Genomic DNA, 15,509 nt, shown 5'->3' with positions numbered 1-15,509 from the left:
AGATCGAAGAAACCAAACCGATGTAACCTAACAAATCAAAGTTATGCGTATTTTTGAATTCATTTGCATTTAGACGCGAGAAACAATAATAAAATAAATGTAAACGCATTGAATGTAAATGCATGTTGTTTTATTCTTTCTTTTCTGCTTTGCTGAAGAACAAGTCCAATGTGTTTTGGTAGTATAACTCTGCCAGCTCTTCTTTGGGCTCCTGTTTGATTCCGGCAATGGCCTCCAAAACTTGGCTGAAACGGAAAACAATGTGTTCGTACTACCGCCATATTTAGGGTAGGGTATTTATAATGCTTACCTGATTTGGCATGGCTCACAGCGTCCGTCTATTAGGGATTCGGCTGTCCATTTCTCTTTCTTCTTGACGGTGGGAAACTTGGTGGTCAAGTGCTTATGTCCTGCATGCGAAGGTCGAATGCCACACCACGGGCAGTCGGTTTCTAGCATAATCCTGTCGTTGGGCAGCTTGCGCACCACTTCTGCGTTTTCTTCCGTCTTCAGGGAGCACCCGTTGAGGCCTATGTAGAGACCACCGAAGGTGAGGATGCGCTGGGCCTCCTCCAAGGTTCCTGTAAAACTGTGCACCACTCCGCCGCCGCATTGCTCGACCTTGTCCCGATTTCTTTCCAGGATGGTCAAGAAATCCTCGGCAGCATTTCTCATGTGCAGAAAGAGGGGCAGTTTGAACTCGGCCGCTAGTTCCAGTTGCAACTCGAAATACAGACGCTGCGTTTCCTGGCCGCAGAATTGAAGGCGATCGTAGTCTAGACCACACTCTCCCACGGCCAGCACCTTGCTGCGATTTGACTTGATCCTGGAACGCAACTGATCGTAGTAGCCCTCTGGGTCTGGCACGAATTCCTCGCACCGGGTTGGGTGTGTGCCCACTGTGGTGTAGATGCGCTCTGTCGAGGACATTTAAAGCTCAAACTGCAAAGGACACATCCTTACGGGCGGCTTACCATCCTTGGAGGCCAGTTCCAGTGCCTCATCCACGTCCCTCAGACAGCCGGCGGTGACGATGATCTTCTGCAGACCCTGTTGCCACGCGCGCTTCAAGACAATGTCCAGGTCGGGCTGGTGCTTCTGGGAGCCGCCGTAGCAGCCCTGGAACATGGGGTCCGTCAGGTTGGCCCCAATGTCTGTGGAGCATGGCCAGGAGTTAGCTAGTCGCGTTTGCAGGAGCTTATTTCTTTCAGTTACCAATATATTTCATGGCTATTCCAAAACAACGCCGCAGCATGGATTAATGTCCTAAAAAAGACAGCAGCTGGGAACAGCTGTTTCGCTTGCTTCCGCTTCCGCCAGGGGGCGCCCCGCTTTACCAAGCCCTGCCAACCGCCAGATGGCGCCGCAATTTCGTTGCAATTTGAATTTGAAATTAGCATTAAGCCCTATTGAAAACATAATTCTAAGCTTAAACGTACCGGCTCAAAATGGTGGCTTCCTGTACTTTTCGAAAGCAAAGCGCACGGCCTAAGCCAATTTAATGCGAAATCAATGGCACAGTAAATTGCATTCGGAATTGCGCATAATGCAAACTCATTAGGCCGCCGCGCCAGCAAAGCTGTTTATTGTTTGCCGTGGATGCCAAAGCGGTTTGCTCCACGGATCCCCACGGGAGTCCCATCCCAACACCCCACCGCCATTCCGCCGCAAATGCATATACATATGCAAATTTTAAATCAGCAGCAGCCCGGCTGCTTTAAGCCGGCAATCGGCATTTACGCAATTGTACAATTTATGGGAATCGCAAAATATAATTCGAATGAAATTCCATTAGTTACTTTTAATGGAGGCTGCGGTCGGTGCGGCACTAGTTTTAATTGATTTAGTGCTAACTGCTCACTGTGCCATTTCCCAGGCTGGTAGCAGCCGGTGAGCAGGGTGTATTCCGATCCGAGTCCGGATCTAATGCCGTGGTCTGATGCCTCGGTGCGTCGATGTAAACGGAATGGGGAACGAGTCGGTATCCATTATGCAAGGGAATCAAACATTTTACTGCGATGCCTGGGACGCATTGTGGTTTATTTTAACTGGCTAATACAATTGTCAATAATTCAATTTGAATTGAAATTCAATTAGTTACAAGTACATGACACACATACGCACACTTAGAGAGTTAATTTTGGTTTCCCCAGACTATGTTTAGTCCATGGGTTATGATCTTTCGATTCTGTAGAGTAGGTAAGTGCGGTCCTCCCGGTTGGTGGAACGTTTGAACTACGTAGACGAATATGTATTTAAAATCGGGTAGGTCGAATAAGATATCTAGCATCTCGCGGTCCCTCGTCGACAGGGTGGAAACCTCCACACCCTTATGTTCCCATTGGTTCTTGATATACGCGAGTGGTTCCGACTGGTCGGAGATCGGAGATCGAATGCGTTGGACTCTGCAGATTTGTTGTCAATAACTACACCTAGTAACAATGTGTAAACGTATTACTTATAAAACAAACATCCAAACTTTTCACACAAAACATGTTTAGGTACTGACTATGCTATGTATCGTATGTGTACTGTAAGCGGTTTATAATGCCGCACATATGTATAACTACAATCCTCCATGGACGAATACAATACTATTTTGGTATCTGACCCTGTTCCCAGTTGTTTACAGTAGTTCGAATCCATTACTGCAAGCACTGTGTGCATTGTTTGCATTCATTTTTCAGCTCGCACACAGTGCAAAACACACGTGCGTCTAGATGTAACGAGTATTTTGTTTAATCACAATTCACTTTGCATATGCCGTATTTCATCCATTTACAGATCCTTTAAATAACCACCCCCCCGTACTCAGTACACCGCCTAAAAGTAGTCTTTTAAATAAATCTTATTGCTAAGCACATTCCGGTTAACAAACACAAAGGACTCTTATCACACACTGACGAACACACCCACGCACCACTCACCCACCACCCACCACTCACCACTCACACAGCTGCAAGTGTAGCTTGTGCCAAAGGATACAAGTTTCGTATTAAAAACAGATTTATCGATTACTATCTTCCGCTCTAAGCCTCCTGCGAACAGGATGTGCATTGTGGGCAATTTGATTTGGCATTTTGGCATAAGAAGTTCACCCTGTATTATCCTTGACAAGCATAAGCATTCGGGACCCTCCCTCCCCATCAAATTTATTTTACAATTACGTTTTTTTCATAGTAAATGGTTCTGCGCTCTCTGCTAAAGTTCTTGTTATTTTACGTGGCTGGAACCGAGGAGAATGCCGCGAAAATGCCTTACTTGTGCAAAAGTTGCGATTCCGTGCTGCGTTTTACTGCAGATGCGAAACGAACGAGTTCTGCCCAAGCCAATATAAACATTCATATCGGGGCTGTATTAATACATAAGTAGATGTGTATACTGTAGGTTCAAATATTAACCATGGTGTTGGCTAAGGGTGCAGATAGAGATTCATAAATTAGTATCCTAGAATGTACCTTAGGGCTATGGCACCTGTCACAATATTATGACAATCAGCCAGTCGAAAACGCATTTACTTTGTATTCCGTACTCGAAAAACCACGAACAACGCGACTGAGCTATTATTTTGCCATCAAAAGGAACTCCTTTATCGAGTCCTTCTGCGAGTCTTTAAACTCCCTTCTCCCATGGGAGAAATCAAAATTAAATTCAAATTTAAATTAACCTGGTCCCCTCCGACCCTATAAAGCGAAACTCAAATCGTTTTGTGTGCGCAATGCCTCGCAAGTCAGCTCAATGTCGGAATAATCGGTTATCTATTATGCCGCTATGACACTGGATCAATAGAATCATAATTGTTTGCTGTTGATATATGAATGAGTTATGTTTCGCCTGCTGTATGGATTTCTCATGGCTTAGAAGCTATGAAATCTATTTATACTCAAATATAAATTAACCTACTCAAAGTAGCTTACGAAATATTTATAATCTCAGGCCAGTGTCATGACGGCATCGTTTTGAAGCTCTAGTTACAAACTATAAATGGTTTTACAGAGTGGCAAATTCATCGAAATTGTTCTACCCTTGAGCAAGTGGTTTTTGTGAGTTCGGTAGCTTTATCAGCGTGTTCAGCTCAGTGCACCGAAAATAAATACGGCGCCACTTGTTTATGCACGCTAATTAACTGCCGTCCATTATTAATTCTCATTGTGGCAACCATAATAACTAAAATACATAATTAAACGCGGCGCTGGCGGCCAAAATAATGCTTTACTGCACGTTGCAGTCATCGGATGCGTTGTTGATTTGCTGCTTGGTCTTGCGTGATGCGCGGCGTATGAGCGATCTGGAATGGAATCGGGTGGAAGTGGTCAGCTGGGTGTCCAAACGGGAACCGGAAGTGGCCAGGGACACCATCCGGGTAAGCAGGCGCGTGTCGCACTCACCTGGAACGCGGCTTCAGCTTGGCCTCCGCACTGGTGGTGGCCACATCGACGGCGTCCACGAGGCCGGAGCCCTTCTTGTCGCCACTGCCGCCGGCGCCTCCCAGGGCGGGGCTGTTCATCCGATTTTTATCTGCAACAAATAAATGGGGTAACGCGTGGCTAATTAGTATCCACGAGTGCATTTAATGCTGGTCGTATGCTGTATGCCAACTCAAAGGGACTCCGCGATTTCGGAACTGCGAATGCAGCGCAAATCCAATTTGCCCCACCGATGTTGTCCTTGCCAGTTGCCGGAGCAACTGGTACTTCCGGACATCCCAACATCCCTGTATCCCTGTATTCCAACATTCCTGTATCCCAACTGCCTGCCTCCTCTGTAGCCGCTGACGTAATTAACTTATGAACGACGCACACAGAGAGCCGCTGAGCGAGTTGCACATCCCAGTTACCTCGCGAAATGGGATTTTTACAGTCGGTTGCACAGTCAAAGTTCATCTCAAGAAAGAAAGTAATCCCACTCACTTTGCGCTATGCATGTGCCGCCAATGCAATATGCGGACTCAAAGGAGCAACCAATACTCATTCGCAAGGTCGTCAAAACATACGAAACAAGTCGAAGTTCAATTAAAATCATGGATGAAGTAGTTTGTTTAAGCTTAAAGCATTCATGGCCGTAATATTATTATGTTTTTCTTAATTATTGCAACGCAAACCCCGTGAAATAATCATATATCAGAAACAGAAATGTACATCTACTTTACAAATATATTTATTACACTGTTAGGCTAAAATTAGTCACAGAAACAAATGGAAAACCCATTAAATATTTGTATTTTAAATTTGTTTATTTTAGGTAACACAATTTTGGTTATTTGTATAAGGTACCAGTTTTATAAGGTAATAGTTGTATAAGCACCTTAAATTTAAATAAATTATTAACGGATTATTTTATATGAAAATATGTATAATATATCTCAATATCTGATTTTTATTAAAAAATTATAAATTCTTGTATAAATTTTCCTAAATATATTTTGCACTTCTCCGTGCTATAAACTTTAAGAGAACTGACATCACTTTCAATTAAGTGGTTCTAAAGCTGTCTCCAAAGTTGAGCCTATTAAATATGGGAAATCAGTGTCAATGGAGTCATTAACTTCCCAGTAATCCTCAATCAGCCGGCTTAGGCTGCCAAGGAGAGTGTTAAAGTCGCACAAAGGTGTTCGTGCAGATGTTTGCCTTGGCGGTAAACAAACCTTTTTGTTCCGCCGGCCGAGCAATAAAGTCGCCAACAAAGAACGGCTTACAAAGGGAAAACAATTGGCAACTGGCGCGGCAAGGGGCTGTGCGGCAAGGGGAGAGACGCAATACAAATACAAAGGGAATGCCACAGCCAGGCCAGAATCAAGTCAATTTAGTTATTAAACTCGGCAACTTAGTTGCGAAGTACAACCGGCGATGCAAACAGAATTATTGAGCCACCAGTGGCACTCTGCGGCAGAGTGTTGCATACTTTTCGGGTGCCGGCGGTGTCAAGTGCAAACAAAATGGCCGCCGACGCCATTGTTGTCAAAAAAAGGCGTCAAGCTCGTCAAGTTGGTAGCGGGAGGGGGAGGGGGTTGGGGGATGGGGATGGGTGGCATAAGAGGCACATTTGCTGCCGCTGACAGAAAGCGCGCGAAAATGCCAGGACTACAAATACGGCTTCGCTGGGGCGGCATTCCCATTCTCATTCCCATTCCCACTGATCTGCGGGTGAATCCGAAGCGAGGACTCGCACACAGCAGTGGCGCCCATCCAGACACAAAAACAAATAAGAGTGGGGCTCGGTTTCGGGGATATAAATTGTGCATATGCGGCGGGAATCGATTCGTGCGTCGTGTTACGGAAATTTAAATTAAATTTGTTTTATTTTCCACCCTGCTTCCATCACACAGACACAGTGCACAGTACAAGCCGTGGAAAAACGCCGATTCCAGCGAAGAAAAACTCAAAAACCGTCCTGTGCTGTGAAGGGCGTTTATTATCCTTTCATCGCGAGTGTAACAAGGTTTTGCCACATCAATTGCGCCACATATAATACCCCGAACTTGAAACGTTCAGCAAAAAAGTGCTTTACATAAACGCATATATTTTCCAACCCTTTTGTGTCATGTAATATGAAAAACTGCTGTAAATGCAGTCGCAATTGCAGTCAAACTACAGTCAAACTAAGTTGTAAAATGACAGATTTTCAAGTGGCCTGTGAAAACAAATTCACAATTAATTGAAAAACATGAAGATGGGCATTACTTGCACAGAAAAAATGATTGTCCCGCATTTGGCGGCGAATAGGGGAAAACGCCTGTTAACGTGGCTCGAATATGTTTAGCATGTTATGTGTGTTAGGGCACACCCACAATTGAGTTAGACTCTGGTTTGTGGGTCTGAAACAAAACGGCTTGCGGCGCCCACCGCCGAGCCAAAACCACGCGAGTGCCGTGGAAAAGCCGGCAACAATGTGCGGAGCGGAGGAAAAGCGATGGGTTTTCCGGCCGCAGCACATGTATGTGGCCTGCAGCTCTGGCTTTGTCTGAACTTACAAGCTCGTCCATTTTTCGTGCCTCACCCATCTCCCATTACCCATCGCCCATGTGAGTACCATTCTGCAAGCTCCTCTTGTAAGCCGTAAACACGTGTGGCACAATCTCGGCCACAGAATGGCAGGGTCTTAAATGAAATTTCAGCAATTTGTTTTGCATACGTCGCGCTGTGCTTTTTAAGGCAATTACTTGACTTGGGGCCCCTCGAGCTGCCGCCGGTGATTAAGTGCTTAGACCTATTTTCGGTGGCACATCCAGGGCGTCGGTGTCACCGCTGCCACCTCAAAGTCCCTCCACCTCTGAACCACCGGAGACTCGACCTTTGTTTCCCGTCCTTGAGACCACCTCCATTTTCGGCGTGTCCTGTCCGTTCGGCTGTCATCGACAGTTGCATTTGGTAATGTTCGGTGGCAGGACATTAATGGGGTCCTCGACCATTTGAATTTAAATTTCATGGTTGTTGAGTACTTGAATCTACTTTGACCACTATGACCAACTTAGCAGTTCATTTCAATGGCTCATGAGGCCAGCAGCGAAATTTTACGAAAAGACTTTAGGTCGAACACTGCGAACACTGGGTGGGATCTGTAATAATGCCACAACTTTTTCTTTAGCGAAAATTAAATTAATTATTTCGGTAGCCCGCCAGTCGGGGCAACATTAATTAACTAGATATTTATACTTTGACGAGCTCGGCCAAATTCGGAACTTCTCGAGCCGTTGGCTGTTGTCTCCGCCTTTGTGTTCTATTTTCATGTGCTGCAAACTAAGTTTTTAATGAGATAATAAAGCATTCCATTACAGGGTAATTAGGAGGTCAAGCTGTTTAATTAATACACGTGCTCGCTTCGAAACATTTTGATAAAATTGAATTCGTTTGAACATTTTGCGGCGAAGGACTTTCCCGAAAGCGAATTCGTCCTTAACAAGCCTTTAACCCCGTCTCGACGGTTTCTTTTTCCTGACTTTGCTTTGCTTTTCGGCGTTTTCTTCTCTTTGTCGTCTGATGAATAATGAAAAAGTGTTTGTCTTTGTCAATTGGGTCGGAAGAAAAGGGTCCTGTTCCGCCGCTCGTATTACTCCACTCCTGATTCCGAGTTTCACAATTAATTAGCCCAAAGACGCTGGAGGTGGACAGAGGCGGCAATTGAAACAGGAACGGTAATTGCATTCAATTAGCCAAATTGCCAAAAGTTATCCTAGTCCTTGCCGCATTTAAAGAATTCCAATTAATTGGCCCCATGTGCGTGGGGCTTCCCTCCTATTTAAAATAATGAATATATGCATAAATGTGCATCAAATATTGATTGGGCTTAAGCCAGGCTTAGTGACATCTGCGACCCGCAACCGGCTTAATTGCATTAATGGGCAGCGCGCACTCGCAATTTAATTTCGCACTAATTAAGCTTCTTACGGCGTCATTTAAATCCCCGAATAGAGCTGTTCATGTTACAGGTCTGACTTTCAATCAGAGCCCATGAATATGAATGTTTAATTGACATTTGAAAGTGTTACGGCCAACCGACGAGGCCAAAAACAATCAACAAAGGGTTTGCGTCATCTGGTTTTCATTTCCATTTTCCCTGGCCATGACTGACTTTGTGGGTTATGCTGGTCTTTCTGGCAGAATGGATGAGCAAGGACATTCGTCCTTTTAGGATGCTATGTTGAGCAACTCAAAGGAATTTACTATGCAAATTATGTGCTAAAACATTGTTTCATTTTCTGCTAACGGTTTAGATTTCATTTAAAAACTCATGTACGTTTTTATAATTCATTTCTATACTAGTTACTCACTCATGGAGTACCTGGGCACATCAGATTCGCTGAAAAGTATGTAACATATAGAAGGAAGCGCCACCGGCACTATACATTCTACATATTCTTGATCAAGTTTGCTGGCCAAGTTTTTATGGCTCCGTAGATTATGACGTTCATACGGACGGACAGACGGACGGCCGGACAGACGAACATGGCCAGCTCGACTCGGGTGGGTATTCATCCTGATTAAGAATATATAGTTCATTTGATCGGAAACGCTACCTTCTGCCTGTTACATACTTTTCAACGAATCTAGTATACCCTTTTACTCTACAAGTAACGGGTATGATAATGTAAAGTTGTCCTGTATTTTGGTACTGATTCTAAAAGCTATATGCTTTGTACCAGTGCTTTTACTAAGGTATGTGCTTTAGAAGTGTTGAATTGCTGAGATAGAATAGAAAGTTGTATATATATATATTATAAAATATATATAACTTTTACGAGTACTTACTGCGACTGGACGATGCGCTGACGTAGGCCGATGAGCGCCGCTTGAAACCGCTGGGCGCCGCCTCGCCGCCGCCCCCGCTGCCCCCGCTCCCACTACTGCTGGCGGGCAGGAAGCGGGACAGGGAGAGCAGGGACTTGAAGAGGTCCGTCACATTGCTGTCCTCCTTTGCCGAGCACTCCAGCACTTTCGCCCTGCGGGAAGGGAAAGCGGCTTAAAAAGGTTGCATAATATCAGGGGCGACCGGGTAAATATCGCATACGCAATGCATACATCAGCGAATTTCGGTGGCCCGAATAAAAAGCGAAAGCCGAGCCAAAAAACCTCAACCAAAGCAGCCCAACAATGTGGCATGTTCAATGCGAAACACAGTTTTTGTGCCCGCCACGACCAAATAAGCCATCGACCACCGTCCGGGGAGCCGAAACAAATGTTGCTAATGGCCGAATTAAGCATGTCATGTACGCTTCAAAATGGTGCGGTACTAAGGATTCACTGCAGGACGCGGCCACCAAGCCAATCCACTACACTGAGACCAGGGCTGGGACTAGGATGAGAATGGGGATGGGGATGAGGATGAAGCAAGGACTATGACTAGGACGAGGACGATGATGTTGGCGAGGACAGGTAATGTTCAGCAAACGGACGATGGCAGGATTTGGACCGTGAGAAGGATTTCGAGCTTCACTGCGGCCTTTCGCCGGAAGTCTGCTCTCCAGTCAAAATACTACAGTCTATCATCATAATTGCCCTTTCTTGTCTTTTTCGAAACAACACTTTTCAGTTAAAACAAGTGGCGTTACCTTTCTTTGAAGTTGAGTAAATAAAAGGGTAAGATATTACATTTTTTTATTAAAATAAATGATTGTTTTAAATATATACAGATGACACCACCAAATTTTAAAATGTATATTTATTTATAGTTACATATATTAAAAATGTTATTTGAAAATGGTTTTATTCAACTGCAGTTTGCATTTACACTTGTTCTTAATGAATAAACAGAAATCTTTGTAAAAAAAACTTTTTTTTTTCCATTTATGTTTTGTATGCTACCAAAACAGCTGACAAAGTAATGCAGAATATTCCAGTATTTCAGACAGCTTCATTTAATTAAAGTTAAAACGGCTGACTTGGCAAAATAAATAAATAGATGGCGAAATTGTTAATGTCGTAAGCTGCAATAACAGTAAATCAAAGTAAAATTGATATCGCACGTGAGTTTATTTTGCGCATTAACGCTGGCCAAATGGCAGGAAAATGCGCATGACTTGGCAATTAAATGTTGAATAAATACATTGTCCCACCTTCGGCACAGTAAACCACTTACCCATGTAGGGCCTGCCCCAATGTATCCATACGTTGTGTGGCACAATGTGGGGTAGTGTACCCATTCAGGCAGATAAATGCACTTGAGTGGCATGCTCTTAAAGCGTTTAACCGCAGGCAGACAGGCAGCAACAAATTGCATTGCAGCTAGATGCCAGGAAACGCCACACACACACACACTTTCCACGCGAGTTCTGGGAAATCCTCTAGGTGTGAGATTGTAGTGACGTGCATGGAGGTTTCAAGGTGTTTTCCGCTCCCGCTTCCGGGAACCAAACCGCACCATCAATCTGCGTGAATGTTAAATCCAACAGAGATTTGTACGTAATGCTTACGCCAACTGACCTGTGTCTCGTCTCCTGTGTCCTTTATCCTTCATCCTTCATTTTCCATTCTCCATCCTCCATCCCATATCCCCAGTCCTTCGTCCTGCGGCCTCTGTCATCTCCATTTTGCGGTTGAGTGCGCCTCCTGCGTGGCGCTCTTTGGTCGCTTTTAAATAAGTTTACGCACGCTTGCTTAAACAGCAACACGAGCGTGCCACGCCCACTTTGCCGCCGCCCATCCCGTCTTTACCGACTTTCGCAGGACACTCGCATGGAATTATGCCAGGAGTCCCACTCCCAGTGGCCCAGTGGCCCAGTGGCAGGCACGTATGTATGTGATTGCAAGTGATTTTTACGAGTCCTGCCCCGCAGTTTATTAAGGAAGCAATTACCTCGCGAAAAGCGCCTCTGAAATATTTGCTGGCCAGCGAGTCCTTTTCAGCAGCGAATCGAAAGGATGCGGCCCTGCTATCACGGCTGCTTGTCACGCAAGAAATGCATTAAAATTGTTAATGTGGCAAACAACGACTTTAATCAGGCCACTCGTCGATTCGGTCTATGTGATCTACTTTTACGGACAAAAGTGTAGTACAACTGAACTCGGTAGAGTTCTGGTTAACTTAAACTTTTAAGTCTTGAAATAGAGCAAATAAAACAGCTACGAAATTCCATACGAGTCAGACATCAAATAAATATAAATATTTGTACAATTCACCTATAACCTTTCTGCATTTTATATGCGTTCATTCGTCATATACATGGGAAACATTCACATTCTGTGGTTTATTCATTTAACTCAATGTCGGTTTGCTGCTCGGCTCTGACAAGCTCTGGAGTTTTCACCCATTGTGTATCAAAAGGAAGCATAAATCACCACAACTAATCATACCTCTCCCAGCCCCTCGGCGGTTCCCCAGAGCATCAATCGAACAGTTGTAGAGCAGCCGAGCTGAAGGACCCCATGCATATGCACATATGGAATACTGCTCAGTATTCAAAGACCACTCCAATGTATCACCTGTACGATACGACCAGTTGTCCCCGTCGACGATTGTACTTAGATGTCTGACATGACAGCACCACCGTTTGCGGCCAATTAGGAGCTATTATGGGGAAACATCCTTTGTGCAAATAGCGAAATGGTGTATTTCTCCTGATGCGATTTCCACCTGGTTGCACTCAGAAAAATATTTTCCCATAATCGGTTTGTGGGAAATAGAGAAATTTCTACTTTTCAAGTTTTGGTGTGTGAAGTAACGAACATATATTTTTTCATCTTATAAATTTAAGTAAATGAGATCTGAATTTTTTGTTTCTAACTTTACCTTTTACCCGAAATTCCCGCAACTATACAATACTTCACTTTACCATACTTTATCCTTTACTTGTGGCTGCTGTGTCCAACCAACTAACTATCCTCTGCCTATCCAATTTACCCCGATTCCCAGTATTTTTTTTCAGTGCGTGACTCTGGCTCGGACACTTCCCCAGCTAACAAATGGCATTTAATGAGCGCAGCACCCGTGCCGTGGACAATGCAACTGATTTCGGTGGGCCAACTCCCTTCCATGGCCGCCGTCACGCTCTCTGTCGCTTAATTTCATTTCTCGCAATTTAATTGCGCTTTTGCCATTTGCTATTTGCCATTTGCCATTTGCCAGCTGCCTCTTGCCATTGCAGCTTTGCTGGGTGGCCAGAATTTATGGCTACGTTTTTAATGCCACTGTGTTGCGTTACTTATGAAAATTGCAGCTGTTTGGCGGTTTTGAGGCTTTGTGGCTCGGCTTTGTTGCCCAACTTTTGGCAGTTGTCCCCTAATTGCTGTTGCGTGCAGCAGCAGCTGTTGCGCATTTAACGCTTCTCGTATCCTTTGAGATTCATGTGGGACTTACCGTAAGCGCGGCAGCTCGCAGAAGACCCAGTCGGTGACCTCCTCCAGCTTGACCTCTCTGTGGGTGGTGGCCAGGTCGGCCTTGTTCCCGGCGATCACAATGGGTATGTCCTGCGGAGCGAAAAGGATTAGCAGTGGCACTCGGAGCACTCCCGAAATCGGGATGCGGACAAAGCGTATTGCGCCGTAATTGATACTCGTTCTCACAATGGCGGCGAAAAGCGGAAACCGTGAAAGCCCTCGGAAACAATAGCGCTAACTATCGCACAGTGGGTTGGGACTAGGAAATATGACTTCATGCGAAAAAGTTATTTTATAGCTAGTCCTATCTGAAAATAAACCAACTCAAGGTATTTTACACTTAAAACCTTAAAAATAATTTGTTTTAAGCTTAAAATAAATGTATATAAGAAAGTAAGCTTAGCACACTATAATAACAGACATTTAATGGGCATATACTAGTCCAAGAAATGCCTTCTAGAATTACAATAACAGACATTTAATGGGCATATACTAGTCCAAGAAATGTCTTCTGAAACTACAAACATTTTAAGCTATTTATCTTGAAGCTATTTATCTAGCTCGATTTCTTTTCTGTTCACATGTTGCATATTCCTTTAGTTGGTCTGTAGGCCCCGTGACCCACTGTGCAGCCTTAGAGCCAAGTCCGAGCAAAAAGCCTAAACCTCTGCCGCTCGGCTTGACCCCTCACCCGCAGAGGGGAACATTTATAATTGCTTTTCGGATTGTGGCGCACATGGAGAGTCCTTTCAGGCTTCCGCATTTCAGGCGCCGCTGATTAAATGCAAAATGCAGGAGTGCTGAGAGCTGAGAGTGCATAGTGGATAGTGCAGCTACACATGTGTACCTCACCTGGAAGTCGGCGCGCTGCTCGCGGATCTCCTCGAAGCACTGCTTCACACACTGGAAGCTGGGCGCGGATGTGGACGCGTAGACGAGCATGAACGCGTGGGCCGTTGCGATGGACAGGCGCCGCATGGCCGGGAACTGCATGTCACCCGACGTGTCCAAGATGTCCACCTGCAAAGGATGAAATTACGCATAATTAAATTTGAATGGTCGCTTCCCGGCAGTAAACGGCCATCACTGAGATACCGTGTCCGCATGGAGCGTTCGCGGATTTTAATTGAACCCGCGTGTCAGATAATTGTCTTTCAATTTAAACAACAAAAAGTTATTCATAAAATAAAATTCATTCACGATATTGTAGCTTTCCATTTTCATTATGCAGGTATTTTGATTAAAGGCAGCACTGTGCTTTTGAGGAACATGAAGCTCAACTATATGAATGTTTAAGCAAATCCTTTTTGCCCAGTAATTCAATTAAATTTAAGTTACTAAAAGTGATATTTCAACGCTCTATCTTAACAATGCGAAAGCTGAAAGGTGTCTGTTATAAAAATTGCTGTTGCTAAAAGACCGACGAAAAGTTATTATCCAAGATTGGCTAAGTATGGCTATACCCTTGGAAAGGGTTTTACAATTAGTATCATCATAAAGTGGTCCCATAATATAAAGGGTATCCGATGCCATAGAAAGGACTTAAAAACTAATGAAATATTGATAGAAAACCATAACAGCTTTGTAGAAAGGTTCCAAAAATCCTAAAATATCATGGTAGCTGTATATTTATACCCGTTACTCGTAGAGGGTAGTTCGTTGAATAGTTCGTTGAATGTAACAGGTAGAAGAAAGCGTTTCCAATCATATAAACCACCATATATATTCTTGATCAGGGTCAATAGCCGTGTCCATCTGGCCATGTCCGTCTGCCTGTCTATCCGTATGAATGTCAACATCTTCGGAACTAAAAAAGCTATAAAAATGAGATTATGCTTGCAGATTCCAGTGTTATAAATGCAGCGCAAGATTGTTAACTGATGTTTGCCATGCCCACAAACCGCCCAAAACAGCCACGACCACCCTTTTTGAAAAATGTTTTCATATTTTTTCACATTTTTGTTAGTCTTGTAAATTTCTACCGATTGCCAAAAATATTCTAACGCCCACAAACCGCACGTTTGTGCATCCCCGCACTTCCACCAGGTGAGTAACGGGTATAAGATAGCGTTCGCTCTTGTTTATTTTTGATGTGGAAAGATATTGCGGCACATCGTTTATTAACTTTGTTAGGGGCGACAAGGTGCTTAAATGCTATAGTCTTATCAAATTTTTTAATGACACGGAAATAGGGTTTAAGAGCTAAAGTTTGGTTAAGCTTTAGCGATATACAGAACGAGAATAGTCCATGCGGCAAATTTAGCAAAAAAGCAAACCTTCTTTCTTAATATTTATTGGATTATTAGAAAAGTATAAGAGGCTACTGTGTAGCAGAAGTTAAGAATTAAAATTTAAAGTAAATCTGGCATTAAATTCTAGGACTTTAAATACAGACAATTATGGTATGAATCCCATTTAAGCTTCTTTCTTAAGTAATATTTATTGGAATATTAAAAAAGTAAAGCGGATAAGAGGCTACTACGTAGCAATAGTTAGGAATTTAAAAGGAAAAGGAATTTAAAGTAAATCTGGCATTAAATTCTAGGACTTTTAGTACAGACAAATTTGGTACGGATCCTTTTTTCCCATCATTTTAGGTGTCGTTTTCACTGCTGTCGGTGCAGGACATTTAATGGAGTGCTTTTTAAACGATATGTCCGTGGAAAGCATAAAGCACCACCCGCACAGTCGGTGGTGTCC

At 43.8% G+C, this 15,509-nt stretch overlaps 2 protein-coding genes across 2 annotated transcripts in view; both read right to left on the bottom strand.

Annotated features, from left to right (window-relative positions):
• Positions 1–113: 113 nt before the first annotated feature.
• LOC120443739 (putative deoxyribonuclease TATDN1) lies at positions 114–1,284 on the bottom strand. Its single transcript, XM_039622995.2, has 4 exons — positions 1,216–1,284; positions 975–1,154; positions 311–917; positions 114–245 (listed from the first exon to the last, which is right to left on the bottom strand). Exons 1-4 carry the CDS (start codon positions 1,253–1,255, stop codon positions 131–133), a joined length of 942 nt encoding a protein of 313 aa, XP_039478929.1. The 5' UTR covers positions 1,256–1,284; the 3' UTR covers positions 114–130.
• Positions 1,285–2,026: 742 nt separating this feature from the next.
• Positions 2,027–15,509, bottom strand: part of LOC120458525 (GTP-binding protein Di-Ras2) — a 29,552-nt gene continuing 16,069 nt past the window's right edge. Inside the window, exons 3-7 of the mRNA XM_039646199.2 lie at positions 13,662–13,829; positions 12,790–12,899; positions 9,246–9,436; positions 4,389–4,518; positions 2,027–4,288 (exon numbers count right to left, since the gene is read on the bottom strand). Of these exons, the coding sequence (XP_039502133.1) occupies positions 4,213–4,288; positions 4,389–4,518; positions 9,246–9,436; positions 12,790–12,899; positions 13,662–13,829 (675 nt within the window). The 3' untranslated portion in view covers positions 2,027–4,212. The remainder of the gene's footprint in view (positions 4,289–4,388; positions 4,519–9,245; positions 9,437–12,789; positions 12,900–13,661; positions 13,830–15,509) is intronic.

Source organism: Drosophila santomea, chromosome 2L, assembly GCF_016746245.2.
Source record: "Drosophila santomea strain STO CAGO 1482 chromosome 2L, Prin_Dsan_1.1, whole genome shotgun sequence".
NCBI classification, from domain to species: Eukaryota; Metazoa; Arthropoda; class Insecta; order Diptera; family Drosophilidae; genus Drosophila; species Drosophila santomea.
This window is presented reverse-complemented; position numbering and strand designations above follow the sequence as displayed.